Source organism: Lampetra fluviatilis, chromosome 24 (genome assembly GCF_964198595.1).
Source record: "Lampetra fluviatilis chromosome 24, kcLamFluv1.1, whole genome shotgun sequence".
In the NCBI taxonomy this organism is placed as follows: domain Eukaryota; kingdom Metazoa; phylum Chordata; class Hyperoartia; order Petromyzontiformes; family Petromyzontidae; genus Lampetra; species Lampetra fluviatilis.
In genome coordinates this window covers 5,709,289-5,724,547 of record NC_136298.1, presented here as the reverse complement: position 1 = coordinate 5,724,547, position 15,259 = coordinate 5,709,289, and the positions used below count along the sequence as shown (strand labels likewise).

The window sequence follows — 15,259 nt, the reverse complement described above, 5'->3', positions numbered from 1 at the left end:
CTGTGCACATCTTAAAAATGGTTCGTTAATCAAGTAATATACAACATAAAATATAGCACCGTGTTAAATTAACATAAATATATTGCAAATAACTCCCAGATAACAAAAGTAGTGTATTACTCACGAGCCCCCCACAAAAAAGGTCGAATGGTGGCGTAATGGCGAGTGGACTGCGCTACAAATCTGGGTGACTTACGTTTGATTCCTGATCACGGCTAACATAAATAGCGAGTAGTCTCTAAATCCATCCCCCCCCCCTCTTCACCAATTCAATCCAGCGTGGTATGGTCAGATCACCCCCATGACCCGCATGTCATGGGGGAGGCCTTCATCCAGCAGTGGATTGGTAAAGGCCTCTAATATTTTTTGTTTATATTCTATTAAGACAGCCCCTGTCCATTGGTGCAATGGATGCACAGCTGTTGAGATTCATTTCGCTCTTGCGTGAATTCAGTCGCCGTCACCCGCGTCGGTGAATGAGATCAGTGATTGAGTCGCACGCATGTAAGAGACGTCGCTCGCGAGGACCCGTGAGTATGTGCGAGTTACAGTGCACATTTTGCATCCTGGTGCACACTATCATTCATCAATGGCCTCCCTTCATCCGCGTGTGTCAAATTAATCTTGCCCGTCCGTGTCTCTTGCCAATGCAAACCCTATCAGTCGAGTTAGTGTGAGCTCTGCCACATGAGACTGGCAGAGTGGAGCGGTGGGGGAGTGAGCGAGCGGGTTCGGCGGGCGTGCAGGCAAGCGAGAGATGGACTGAGAATTGAAGGCAGTGGGTGGACATGTTTGTATGTATGTATGTTGAACTTCTTACCCACCGTACGTAGCCAACCGTTCTAATCGGAGGTGGGCATGGATTGTGGGCGACGGACAGAGTGAGCGAGCGACGGAGCGGGGTCATGCTGCCTCCGTGCAGACCCTCCGCTTACGTAATTTATTATGCCCGGCATAATGGAGAAGCCAAATCAAGGTTTTTTTTTGTACTACATAAAAAAAAAACTCCGTTATTTTATTTTTCTCGGTACAACAAAGTAGCGAGCGAGAGAGAAAAATACATTTATGTTGGAGTTTCGTCGACAACCGATGCGCGGTTGGCACCAATAGCGTCACCGCGTTTGCCGTTCATCCGCCGCCTCAATCCGCACACGCGTGTAGCGGTATCCCTCTTGCTCCACCGCGGACGCACATATTGTGCCACCCGCGGGCCTCGTGTTGCCGGAGCAGCGGCTCCTCCGGCAGTCAGCCCCCACCGCGCGGCTGTGCACGTCACGCCGCGCGGCGGCACGGCGGGTTCATCCGAGCACGTGAGAACGAGCCGGAGGACCCCCTGGCCCGCTCATTAGGAGCGATCCCCGCAGGGCGGCGGCGACGTTCTATCGGAAGTTTTAATGTCAGAGCAGGAAGCGGGGCAGCAGGGCGGCCGGCTGTGAACGTGCGGTGGATTGTGGGGAAAAAAACCTAAGAATATGAAGGTGAAGGGGTTGCAGGGGAGATTTCGCCCAAGAAGGGATTAAGGGTGCCCTCATTTGCCTACCTTCTGAGCACGAATGAAAGGCACCCAAAAATGCCATAACCTTCATTAATTTTTATAAAGCCAATACTGTACTGCCTTTTTTTAATTACCTTAAAGGTTACCTATTAATGTGTTGCATACGAGTGCGTTTCATTAATATTTCACGGGATTTTTTTGTTTTGTTTGAGGTTGCGGTGCGGAGAGGGGGGGAAAAAAGGGCTACGGAAGCGGTTATAGGTGGGTGATGGAAATGCGGGGCTAAAGATAACCAAAAAAGTAAGCCGTGTGGACGAGAAAGTCTTAAGCTTGGGCTCGGGGGTGGGGGGGGGATTTAGCAGCAGGGTCTGCCAACAGGATGGATTTCCAGATTTTCAGACAGCAGTGGCAGAAGAGGAAAACAATTGACCTCGTATTTTTCTTTTTGCGTGAAAATACAGCAGAGTGGCATAAACAAGTTTAACACGTAGGCTTTCGCGACCAATATTCATAAGAAACTTTTTTTGGGTTAGATCGCGTTATTTATAAATGTGTCGTAAGCCTCCACCACCCGACACGGCCAATCATCCTGTTGGCAGACCCTGCTGCAGCATCATCATCGGGCAATTCGCCTGATGATGCTGGATGCAATTACCTGCGAAACGTCGTACTCAAAAATGGTAAATGTTGTGGTTTCACTCTTCAACACACCTGGTGGGCTAAAGTGAACTATTTGTCTTTTGTCAACATGACACTTTTTTGCTGATTGGCCGTGTCGGGTGGTAGAGGGTTACGACACATTTATAAATAATGCGATCTGACCCAAAAACGTTTATTATGAATGGTGTAAACAAAAGAGAGAGGTTTTTTTAAGTCACCTTCTGGTCCTACATCATGAAATTACAAGCGTGGTTTGGTAACACCGTCTCTCAGTTCGACCTGCCTTTTGCGCCTTCCCCACAACCATCGTCTCCAGTGCAGCATTGGTGGTGATGAATTCAATTCATATGCAGTTTGAAATTGAATGTGCCCAGGAGTGTGTGTTCTTTGTGTTTACCAATAATGTCTTCCTTATTTATTGATTCATTCTGAATTAATGAATGAATTTCGAGTCTTTTTCTTTCCTATGGCTGATGTCGATGTGGAGCAACAACTACAATTTCACATTCAGGTCGTCAAGCCAGATAACTGTGTCAGGAGCAGCAGAGTGGTTCGTCGCTGTGATGTCTCCTTCGTATTTGTAGATTGGGCGTTCCGTCGTTGTATGTTGTATGGTCTGTTCTGGATGACCACAGTCACACTACTGGAGAGTTTTCATTTTCCATTTGTGCATCAGAGGTAGCCGCATCTGCCATGGTTTGTCCAATTTGATGCGGGTTAAAGTGGACCATGAGCTTTGCAGAAAATCAAACCCAGAGATCTTCTGGGCGGGTCTTCCAGTAAATATTCACAAGCTGCAATAGGTTTTCTCTCTCCAAGAGAAAACAAACTATAGCATTTACAACCATACCTTTTACAGCAGGGTTTTCCAAACGCCAGTCCTGTGTCTTTGCACATTTTCCAACTTACTCCCCCCCCCCCATTCAAATACAAATTAACTCGTTCCATGCTTCACGCGCCCGATTGTTGTTAAACACATCACGTGTGCTGCACGAAGCAATTAACGCCGTCTGTGGTTGTAGAGCCGATTCAAATTGAATTGAGATCTCGGTGTTCGTGCGTGTGTGTGTACACATGTTCCACGTGACGCAGACAGCGTTATTTACTTAGCTCGGCACATGTGACGCATTTAACAATCATCGTGCGCGTGCAACGTGTTACAAGGTCATTTTCTGCGTTTAAATGTGGGGGAGTAAATTGGGAAATTGTCACCTATCCATTTTTTTTCACGTTTTATGTTTGCCAAAAAAAAAAACCGCTCGTAACTGATAATACAACTGAGTTCCATATGTCTGGTAAAGGTGTCGCGGGATAAAACATGCAAATACATTCTCGTATTTTATGGTCTAACTGCATTTTTACATTGAGAAAATATCCATACGTTAACGTTGCTGTATGGGCTATTTGTCCTCAACTTGATGGGCTGAGATTTTTTGAGGCTCTAGTTAATATGGAATTAGAATGCAGCTACGTTATAGTTTTATATGACATCTAAAAATGTGGCTGCCATGTTGCTGTCACTGTCAAATACATGGTTGGGCTCTAGAAATGCATTACTTTGTTATTTTGAAAGTGTTAATGCTGCATTCTTGCCAGCTTATAATTTAAACATATTAAGTGCGGGCAATGTGCTTGTTTTCAGAAGTGACAACCAGGTTTTTTTTACTCTGCAAGTATTTTATTCACCATTAGATTGCATTTTCCTCAGTTCCATGGTTAGAATGTTTTACTGTCTTGTGATGGCTGGGAGTTCAGGGCAGAGGAGCTTGAATGTGAGGAAAGGGCTGATGGTGACCCATGCCTACCGCTCATCGCACTATACTCCCCTCCACGCACTCTCCTACCTCTCACCTCTAATCTTACTTTACTCCCCTCCACGCACTCTCCTACCTCTCCCCTCTCACCCCACTCTACTCCCCTCCACGCACTCTCCTACCTCTCCCCTCTCTTCTCACTCTACTCCCCTCCACACACTCTCCTACCTCTCTCATCTCACTCTACTCCCCTCCACGCACTCTCCTACCTCTCCCCTCTCACCCAACTCTACTCCCCTCCGCGCACTCTCCTACCTCTCGCCTCTCATCTCACTCTACTCCCCTCCACGTACTCTCCTACCTCTCCCCTCTCATCTCACTCTACTCCCCTCCACGCACTCTCCTACCTCTCCCCTCTCACCCAACTCTACTCCCCTCCGCGCACTCTCCTACCTCTCGCCTCTCATCTCACTCTACTCCCCTCCACGTACTCTCCTACCTCTCCCCTCTCATCTCACTCTACTCCCCTCCACGCACTCTCCTACCTCTCCCCTCTCACCCCACTCTACTCCCCTCCACGCACTCTCCTACCTCTCCCCTCTCACCCCACTCTACTCCCCTCCACGCACTCTCCTACCTCTCTCCTCTCATCTCACTCTACTCCCCTCCACGCACTCTCCTACCTCTCCCCTCTCATCTCACTCTACTCCCCTCCACGCACTCTCCTACCTCTCCCCTCTCACCCAACTCTACTCCCCTCCGCGCACTCTCCTACCTCTCGCCTCTCATCTCACTCTACTCCCCTCCACGTACTCTCCTACCTCTCCCCTCTCATCTCACTCTACTCCCCTCCACGCACTCTCCTACCTCTCCCCTCTCACCCCACTCTACTCCCCTCCACGCACTCTCCTACCTCTCCCCTCTCACCCCACTCTACTCCCCTCCACGCACTCTCCTACCTCTCTCCTCTCATCTCACTCTACTCCCCTCCACGCACTCTCCTACCTCTCCCCTCTCATCTCACTCTACTCCCCTCCACGCACTCTCCTACCTCTCCCTTCTCGTCTCACTCTGCTCCTGTCTGCTCCTGTCTGCTCCAGCAACCAAGGCTTTCTGTTGAAGACCCCACTCATTGGTTGTTCGATCATTCCCCCTGCTGCCCCCATAGTCATGAACTCCTTACTGTTTCCCTGCACCTGTTCAAGTCCATCCTCAAAACATTCCTTCTTTCCTCTGCCTCCGACTGATCGCTTGTTTCCATAACATAAATTTGCCCACTGTTTCTGCACAGCGTCTTGAGTCGGGGTCACAACCCGCATTGTGTTATCTTGAGTAATAATCTTCCCTTCAGTGACTCCTATACAGTGCTGGCACACTAGTCCTGTGCATTCCAATGCAAGATCTTAATATTCTTCCTAAATCTGCCTTTCTCAAAATTTAACTCGGCGGGTCTGTTGGCAGCTCGGGGTATTTCTAATAACTCCGTCGGAATGTGTCCAATGAATAGCAGATGTTCGGTTTGCAAAACTTGAAAAGGTACTCTTGAAAACCCACGTAACCATCACCGTTATCATCATCAGCCATGACCAAGCCAATGCTGGATGAAGGCCTCTTCAGGCCACAGTCATCTCACACGATCCTCCTACGTAACGATCCACCTCGCACCACTTGCACACAGGCAGATTGCATTGCTCCATCTTTGGTGGATTTCCTCTCGGGACGCATTCATTAATCCGTCGGTTGACGCTCCATTCGAGCGACGTATTCTGCCCAAGCCCACCTGAGGCCAAAATCATTCGCGGCCCTTTGTCTATCCACTGCCAGGTAACGGCGTCCCCATGCATTGTCGTCCATAGGGGTTGGTTGAACTATGCTTCGTCATGCTGGTCAGTGCAAGTTGGTGCAGTGTGGGGACCCAGAACCAGATTAATATTCAACAAAGACCTGCTTGTATACTTCACCAATCCCTCTTCTAAAAAGTATATTTTTCATCGTGTCGAAGTCAAAAACAGAAAGCGCTCTAAAACAGCTATGCATATTAATAAAGCTGCATTTAGCTTCTGAACATAATGCCATATGCAATATTACAATAGATAGCACTGTATTTGTCGTACACGTGCCATGCACAATTGCAGGGTTGTCCAATGTCATACTTTAAAAATAAAATGTTCACCTTTCTCACGTGAATTTCAATTAAGCTTTTTTTTCACACGTTAGGAGTGACTGTCCCACACCCTCGGATAGAAGATTAGTGTTCGTCCCATGACAGTGAAAACTGTATATTTGAATCCTCAGAGCTGTTTTTTTGTACACCCATTGGTGACTGGACTGAGACCATCACGAGAACCCCATTGAATCATAGGCGATTGAACACATTCAAACTCAGGATCTAAGCGATACCACCCAGGCCACCTCCAGTATAATTTGTATGTATCTATCTCGCTTTCATATATGCAATTTATATGTCCCGTTTACAAGATGACGCTTTAGTATATATAGGCCATCTGTATAGCCTCTTGATAAGGAGACGTTGATATGGCAAAGTTATTAATGTCTTCGCAATAATACAGAAAGGCAGTGCTGATGTATTCTCCACAAAGGGCACTGAGTGTACGCTCTACTTTTCCGTTGCACTGTAGAGTGAGTCGGATGAAGGACAGGGCCCACGCGACTTTTTTTTCTTGTCTCTCTTTGATTTCTTACAGCGGCACAAAGCTTGCGTGCGCGTGTATACAAGGCGAGGGATGTTCTCCCGAACAATTTAATGTCAATCTCAATTCGCCCGTTATGGCTGGACACTCACGTACGCCGTGGCTGTGTGGCTTTGCCCGATCGATTGAGGTGCCTCCATGCCTCTCGTCAATTCGTGATGCTTGCCGCGCAATCCCGGTTTGCCCCAAAAGCCGTTGGGGTCACCCGGTAGCTAGGGACCCGAATGTCGGTGTCAAATTTAAGTTTGGAGGTTTATTAGCAAAAACAGGTCACGTGGTTCAGCCTGCATAGTGGATGGATGACCACCACGCGTAAAGCAGGTGCGGAAAAAGAAAGAAAAAAATTATCGCGCAGTACTGTGTTCCCACGTTTATGCTGCCCACCTTTGACCAATACGCAATGACCAGCGATGTCAAGTCTCATAAAATAACCTCCCCACAACTCGTATGGTGTGGGGAAGCCTTCATCCAGCAGTGGATTGACAAAACGGCCGTACATGCACAGAGGGGGTAGAGTGGTGACACCGTATTTAGTGCACTGCGCTATGAACCTGGTTCCCTGGCTTCAATTCCTGGGTAAGGCTAATATCAGCTGACTTCAATTCCTGACTTTGACTCACATCAGTGGCGAGTTGCATCTGCACGAGTCCTGATCTCCATCTTCACCAACCTGTACTGACCAGCATGGTGAAGTATGTTCACACCACCACCACCGTGACTAACATGGCCTTCATCCAGCAGCAGATTGTCAAAGGGCTATAAGTAGTTGTGTAATTTTACACATTTACATAGGTTTGTAAATAAAAACAACGTTTCTCTTACACAATGACTACTCAGTCTTTTGTCTGGCAGGCCTTCGACAGTGGGATACTGTGATTAACACTTGAGGGCATCACAGCCGAAGCAAATGAATAGTCTCTTCACCTATAACGCGGTAGTTGCGTTCCTAAAGAATACCGCGTTACGGAAAAATCGTGTTGTAATAAATAATCTATAATATAGGGTAAAGCACAGTCCGCGGTAACACGTGAGATTCATATGCAGGCTGAACAAAGACTGAGGTGCGTGGTGGGTAGCATCTAGAAGCATCCAGCAGCATCCCGCCTTGTGTGACGCTACGCCGAGGCAGCCGTACGAACGCTTATTCCTATTCGCACGACGTAGTTCTGTTCACTGAATCGCGTTATATCCAATTTGCATCCGTGTTATAAAAATGCGTTCCCTAATACATTCATAGCGTTACATCCCATTCGCGTTTTGTAAACACATGGTCGTTATAGGAGAACCGACTGTTATTATTTCACTAATTTGAAAAAAGGCAAAGGTGCAGCCCTGCAATTGCTCGCCCAAACACCACTGCTAGCGGAAGGGCCCCGACGAGAGAAAGCCCACTCTAGAATGTGTTTGGCCGACTCTTCGCCGCTGGCCAGATGTCTTGGAAGAGGTGGGTGCACCCTGTTCGTTCGTGACCCCGCCACACGCAACCCGCTGATCTACTCAACCGTGGTCACGCCCAGTTATACTGCTGGGTGGACAGAGGCGGGCCAGATTTAAGAAGCTCACGCCATTGTGCCGACAAACAAGCAGAAACACAACCGACGACCTTTCATCCGCAACCTCTTTAACAGTAATTGCTTTCGTGCGCTTTTTTTTTTGGGGAGGTGGGGGGGGGGTTTAGCGCGACCTCAAACTCAAGCAACAATCAAACAGCTTCCTCGTGCTGTCGTTTGTTTTTGCCGGCAGCAGAAGGCTACCATAATAAACATCGTGAGGGGTGCCTTGTACAAAGCCCACCGTGGCAGACAGGTCAGCCCACAGACCCGTACCAGGCTGCATGTGTTTGTAGCCGGGGTGCGGCAGCAGATATACGGTTGGCGCCTGCCGGAGAATGGTAGGAAGTCACAACAAGCCCTCTGCACGTCAGCATGACGGTGGTGCGTGCCTGCCACAATGCCAGGATTTCGGTGTTTTTCAGGAACCCGCGGAAGGTTGCCAAAGTAATTTTTTTTTTGCCGCCTGGCCTGGCCTGGCCCGGCAGGCTGAGGCGAGAGCGGAGAAAGTATTTAGTGTGCACAAGGGAGCCTCAATTAGGGTTTACGACGGTCTAAACCGTGCCGGCCGATTGGCTGGGCCCGTTTGCAACGAAAAGAATAGGGCACAACATTAAAAGAAGAAAGCGCCACCCTTGAAATGTGCGTTTTTAAAAAATGCACTGGCGTCTGTCGCACAGATGCCCGGCAATGAGCTGTTTGCCGCGGGTATTACAGCAAGTAGGCCCATATAACTCAATCGCAGTTTGTGAATCCAATGTTCGATGAAGGGCCCTCCTCACACCTTTCGGTCATGGATGAAGTTTGACCATACTTCACGCTGGTCAATGCGAGTTGGTGTGGTCCAGTGCGAGTGGCTCTTGACTGGTCAAGGTTAATGTGCACAGTTCTATTGAGTAATTTTTTCCAGATGGAAAATTGACACTTTGAACATTTTTGTGACATAGACTGCGGTGTTTTGGGGCAACCCTTTAATCATTGACGGAATTTTTTTTCTAGTTTGTCCTAGCTGCTGTTATAACTGGCTCATGCTGGTTATGAGTGGGCCTCTTTTGGTTTTAAAAAAGTATGCACGGGAGGCCAACCTCGCAAGCACACAAAGACCCCCCCCCCCCCCCGCATAGCCTTCAATGTCTGTTGGGGAAAGTGCTGTTTGGGAGCACCTTTGAAGGCTGGTTTGGCACACAAGAGGGTGGTGTGGTAAGAACAACGCTGTTTACACACCAAATCGGGTACTGCTTAATGTTGAGTCAACCTAGGCGAGAAGCCCAGGGCCGGTTTTAGATATTCACCACTGATTTTGGCCGTGAGTGGGAATCCAACTCGGGTTGTCAGGTTCATAGCTCAATCCCCTAAGCAATACGCCACTGCTCCACCCATATGTACACACAGGTGTGCGTACACGTAAAACATAGTTGATACAGTGATGTGGTCAATATCAGCAATTGGTGATTTCACACACATTAAATGTAGGGACGAACCAATTCAAATCCCTGCGTTTCAATACAACACTGCTTTTCATCTTTACCAATAATCACAATACCACAGTCCATATCATACTTACTTCCTGCCCCACCCCAAACACACATACAAAGAAAAAGATTCCCATATAAGCTCACCATACTTTTTGGGGCAAGTGCTGTTAGCGAGCAACTATGAAGGCCGGCACGATGGAGTGGGTGGCCAGCACCACACCCGGCCGCTTTTTTGTATATCTATGTATGTTGAACTTCTTTCGCACCATACATAGCCAAAAGCGCTCATCGGTCTCCATCGTAGCAATGTTTACACACCGCACCAGGTACTCATTTGAGGCTGAGTCGACCTAGGGGAGGCCCAGGACCAGTTCAAATATTCGCCACTATTATTGGTTGTGAGCGGGAATCGAACTGGGATCCCCGGGTTCGTAGCGCAGCGTGCTAACCACTACACTACCGCTCCCCTGCACATACATATACAAACGCACACACACACACGATCATGTGCAACGCATAACACAACCGCAACACTCGTCCCACCCACATGCCCCTCCTTGCACAACTCGTCTTTGCACTCTCACGAGAGCGAGAGAGAGCGTGGACGCCAATCGTCACACCACCCGTGTGTCACTGCCGTAGCTGGGAAGGTTGCGTTGAGAGCGATGTCTCATTTCTCACAACACCAAGCCGCAGGCACCGGTCCATCCTGTGTGTGCACATTCATTCTCTCGTGCACACAGACACACACATGCAACGTCGGAGTGAGTCAAGAGTGTTGTGTCGGTGGCCATGACCTGATTCGTGGAATTAAAACTGCATTTGTAAAATCCAAAAAGCCCACCCCCCCCCCTACAACGGTTGTTGCAATGATAGCTCCCGGCTGGGAAGTTACACGATTTCTTACGTACATTGAGGTGCTTTACTGGTTTGTGAAATAATTTCACAAAAACCACGGAACCCCTCCCCCCTCCTCCCCACATCGTCCCTTTTCAAGCATCTTCATCAGCCATAGGATTACTGCGGGGGGGATGGGGGAAGGGTTGTCTCGTTTTTGGGGGGGTTTTGTATCTGTTTGGGCCTAGAAAGTCGACCGTTTAGGCCTGCGATTCAGATAAGAAATTAATTTGTCTAACTTTCTCAATGAGGGACAAATGGTCATAAAGTTACCCACAGTGTCGGACGCACTCGGACAAACTGACTTTTGCCATCCACGCCAAGGATGAGGACATTGCATTGGGTATATCGTGTCAAACCGGTGAACTGTTATGCAAATAAGGCACTTCTTGTTGAAGGCTGTACATAATTATCTTAAAAAGTGTGACTTATGCACCAATATTGTGATGATGTTTTATTTCTTTTTGACTGCGAAGGTGGCCTAGTTTGTGAAACTGCCCATCTGTTTGTCCTGGACAGATCTATCTCGCCACGTGTAGATCCTGGGAGGGATATAGACGTCTCACAAGGGAGCTGATGACCCTGGGATGTGTAACCGCTTTGATAATTCTGGTATAAAAAAACGAGTTGGAGAGTAAGCAAATGCGAAAACAAACCCGGAGGGAAGAATAGTCCCGTATTAGTCAGATGTGAAGATCCCTGGTGGTACTTTGCTTGTTGCCACTGTTTGGATTTCACGAGTGGTGAATCATGAATATTTTCCAGCATCTACTTCTGGTTCCTCGCTTGTAAATGAGTACCTGTGTCTGGCTTAGGGTTTCACCTGCCATAGAGAGAGTGCATATCAAGGGAGATTTAAAAAAACATAATTTTAGAGAGCAAAAAACATTTCACGGGAATTTCTAAATTGTTTGTTCATCGGTGAGTAATAGGTTTTAAAAAACCAGTGATAGTCATAAAAACATCTCAATATTAATTTCAAGCAGTTAGATAAATTAATATTTCTTCGGAAATAAATAGCATCATCTTTTAATTAAAGTTTCATTTGTATTCAACCGCAAAAAAAATCCACCGTACGTTTCGTGATCAAAACGTATTTCTAAAAGTTTTCATTTTACAACCCATTGTCAATTCACTGCTGGATGAAGGCTCCCTGCCCCCCCTTATGACGATTGATTGACTTTAATCCACCATGCTGGTCAGTGCAGATTGGCAAATAAACAAAACACAAAAGCCCTCTTATGTAGATGTGAAACTTCTGCGCTGGCTGTGCTGTAAATACAGAAGTGTGGAGAGAGAGCAGAGATGGAGGGGGGTGGGGCAAGGAGGGAGTGGCAGAGGAGACGTGAGGGCGAAGGTGGTTTGGGGGAGATGTGAGAGGGAGTAGGAGGAGGAGAGTGCAGAACGAGCGATGGGGGTGGAACTGGAGAGGGGGGAGGGGAGGGGGAAGGGGGTGGCAGCAGCAGCAGTGAGAGACGCGGGGGGCTTTAATGTGGGCGGAGGAACGGGAACACTAGCATTTCTCGCCTGTGCTCATGATCACCCGCTTGCGACTCCTTGCGCCAAACGTTCCTGCGATCTTCTTCCGCCGTTGACGCTCCGCTCCGCGTGTTCTTCTCGCCTCGCCGGGGATTAATAAAAGCAGCGGCGTCGACGCAGTCCGTGTCAAACAACGCCGCCACCGCCGCCACAACCATCGTCATCGGCAGCCCTCGGCATCTCCGGGGTTGTCTTTTCAGTCGTCTCGTCTGTTTTTTTTAAAACACGAGCGTTTGAGGAGCACGTCAGCGAGAGCCTTCGTCCATGGGAATATCTGCTCGTGCCGTTTTATAAGTAATATATATACAGTATCCATATACTGTGTTTGAAAAGCGTTAATTGTGGAGAAAGAAAGAACAAAAATGCCGGAGGCGAACTATCTTTTGTCTGTTTCCTGGGGATACATCAAGGTAAATCAAATCACCCGACAAACACTTTGATTATTTGTGTGCCTGAAATAAGGTGTAGGTGTTTGGTTTTATGGTGGATGTGTGCCATGGATTATATTTTACATTTTTTTCAGTCTTGCTGATGATGTTATGCGAGGCTGTTACGTGTTTGCTGAATTTTGAAGCAATTCAATGGGACGTAGTTCAATTGAGTGTTATATGCTGATAAGTATACTTTATATTGTCAACTGGGCAGGAATTTAAATAGTGGAAAGCTTGCTGACATTCAGACGGGATTATTACACCAACATTGTAGGAGTAAGATTCTTAGTCTCTCCTGGAATCAAACAGTGATCTTGTGATCGATAGTACTTCTGATAGACTTACATATTTTTTTATCAGTACCAGGTGAAGGTAATTCTCATTAAAAAAAAAAGCCCTGATAAGTCAATTGCGATGTAGAGGTCGACCATATACAGCATGTGTTATGTTGATCAATATTTCATGAAAAAATGCTCAAATGTGGGGACTTTTGGATGATCTTGTTATTTGAATCTCATACGAGCCATAGTTCTTGCTGTGAGCAATGGAGGCTTATTTTAAAATGGCTGTTGTACATGTATTTTTCTTAACATGTGCCTTTAATTAATCGCATGTAGTTCTAATTTTTGTTTTGATCCATGCATGTTGTTAGTTTTGCACATGTTGAAACGTAACACCGACGCGGCTTATTGCCTCCACCGCAACGTAGACATGCCTTTGAAGATGTAGCTTTCGTTCACAGCTGCGTAGCAATCACTTGTATTTCCCTTACAGATATCGGCAGCACATTTCCAATTCCGTGACCAAATAGATCACGAGGGTGTAGGGTAGTGTAAAAAAAAAATACCCACTGTGTCTGAAGAAGGTCCGTAGATGCAGGACACATTGCGACGTTACAGATATCCACATTGTATCGTACGACAGCGGATTGGTATACAGCTTCACTCGGCCCCTGCCATAGGAACGTAAAATTGGCACGCGCTACTGTCACCGACAGCTAAACAGATAATGAGCGGAGAACGGATTTGACTCACTGTTGCTATTGCCATGCAGTAATGCAATGGGAGCTGGAGTTGCAAGATGTTGTAATTGCAGCACCATCTCAAGATGATGTACAATGGAATGGGAGGACCACATCTGGAAATAATTCTCAACCACAATTTATAATCATCACAATAGTTTACAGCCACACTGAGAAGCGGTCACGTTTCGCCGCTCTATAAACCCACATTGTTTTCGCCTTTAATTGTATTCAGGAGGTGTAGATTTGTGGGACCCTGAGTATGTTTTTTAATGCTCTGTTTTTCCCCTGTTTCCTTGCAGTTCAAGAGGATGTTGAACCGGGAGCTTACCCACCTCTCAGAAATGAGTCGATCTGGCAATCAAGTTTCCGAGTTCATCTCCAGCACCTTCTTGGGTGAGTACACGTCACCTTGTTTTCGGGGAAGTATCGCGAGCGAAATCATGGCCATCATCATACATAAGCACGTCATAGCGGCCAAGATCCTGTAAAGTCTGCAAGGAAACCCCCTGCAACAAATATTTCCTGTCCTTGGAAAGTGTTTGGTCATATATCCTGTTGACGCAACCTGACATCCCATCCTGTGTCTCCGTGGCTGTGTGTGCCTTAGTCTGGCTGCCAGCCTTGAGTTTGTCTGCTGTGTATGCGAGCGTCGTGGGGCAGCGCTGAGTGTGCCAAGTGTGTATCGCGACGGCGTGTCAAATAGCATCGCTGGTGCCATGCAACATTCGCACCCCTACCTTTCTCCAAAGATAGACGTCTTCATCAGCGAGTGCCATCACTGTTGGAACTTTCAGCTCGTATATTATTTTATTATTATTGTGCTCGTGTTTATCCAGGGGGGGGGTCCTGCTCCCGGAGTCTCAGGAGGGCTGCTCGGTATTTGGATATTAAGTAATTTGCAAGTAGTTTCTCAAATTTGTGCAAAATGTTTAACCACAACGCCGGCACTCATCGTTGGCCGACTCCTCTTTCGGTGACGTCACGGAATCTTTACCGTCCACTCTGAAGCAGATGGTGCTCACTTTTTGTTTTGTTTACGGTAAATACACTTGCAGTATTAACCAGGGCGGCCTGCCGAATTCGACCGAGAACCTCTTGAACGGTTGTGCGAACCTACTATTGCTTGGCCACAGTAGCACCACCCATTGTAGCATTTGATCATAAAATATAAATACATCATATTTTAACTGATGCAATGTAAACCTCCAATACACAGCAGAGTGAGGAATGCCTAGGAAAGTGCAGCTTCCGTATATAGTGATCCACGCATGACAACATTAAACACATTCCTAGTTCTTATCGCCGACCTCTGTTCATTTTTTATTTCTTAATTGCTCATTTTTTCATTGCTTTAGAAGCTGTTATATTTAAGACGGTAACATTATTCAGGATTAAATACTATTAGTTAACAGTGCTAGCTGGTAAAATGACTGCTATCACTACAGATCACCATTACCCAATTAATCAAAGCAATCATCAATAGATTAACTGATCGATAGTTGATTGTTCCAGCTGGCATTTTTTTTGTTATCCATATAAAAAAAAATATCATTCACGCTAAATTGAAAGATCTCAACATTTGTTGGGCTAGGGCCCACCTTACAGGCATTTCCTTGCAATTGGCGCATTTGCCTTGTGGTGTGGGGCTAAATTATAAAGCCACGTCTCCCCTTCATGTGAATTATTTTACGCTGATGAGGGTTAACAAGAGACATGCATTCTT

At 46.9% G+C, this 15,259-nt stretch overlaps 1 protein-coding gene across 3 annotated transcripts in view; it reads left to right on the top strand.

Moving 5' to 3' along the window:
• The window catches only part of LOC144941094 (3',5'-cyclic-AMP phosphodiesterase 4C-like), a 294,498-nt gene that overhangs the window by 237,495 nt on the left and 41,744 nt on the right, over nucleotides 1–15,259 (top strand). For 2 of the 3 annotated variants that reach the window (XM_078867573.1, XM_078867571.1), the window contains one exon: nucleotides 13,836–13,929. In XM_078867573.1, the coding sequence (XP_078723699.1) occupies nucleotides 13,836–13,929 (94 nt within the window). Of the gene's footprint in view, nucleotides 1–12,031; nucleotides 12,492–13,835; nucleotides 13,930–15,259 lie in introns of those variants that run through there. The other variant, XM_078867572.1, reaches the window with a different exon arrangement.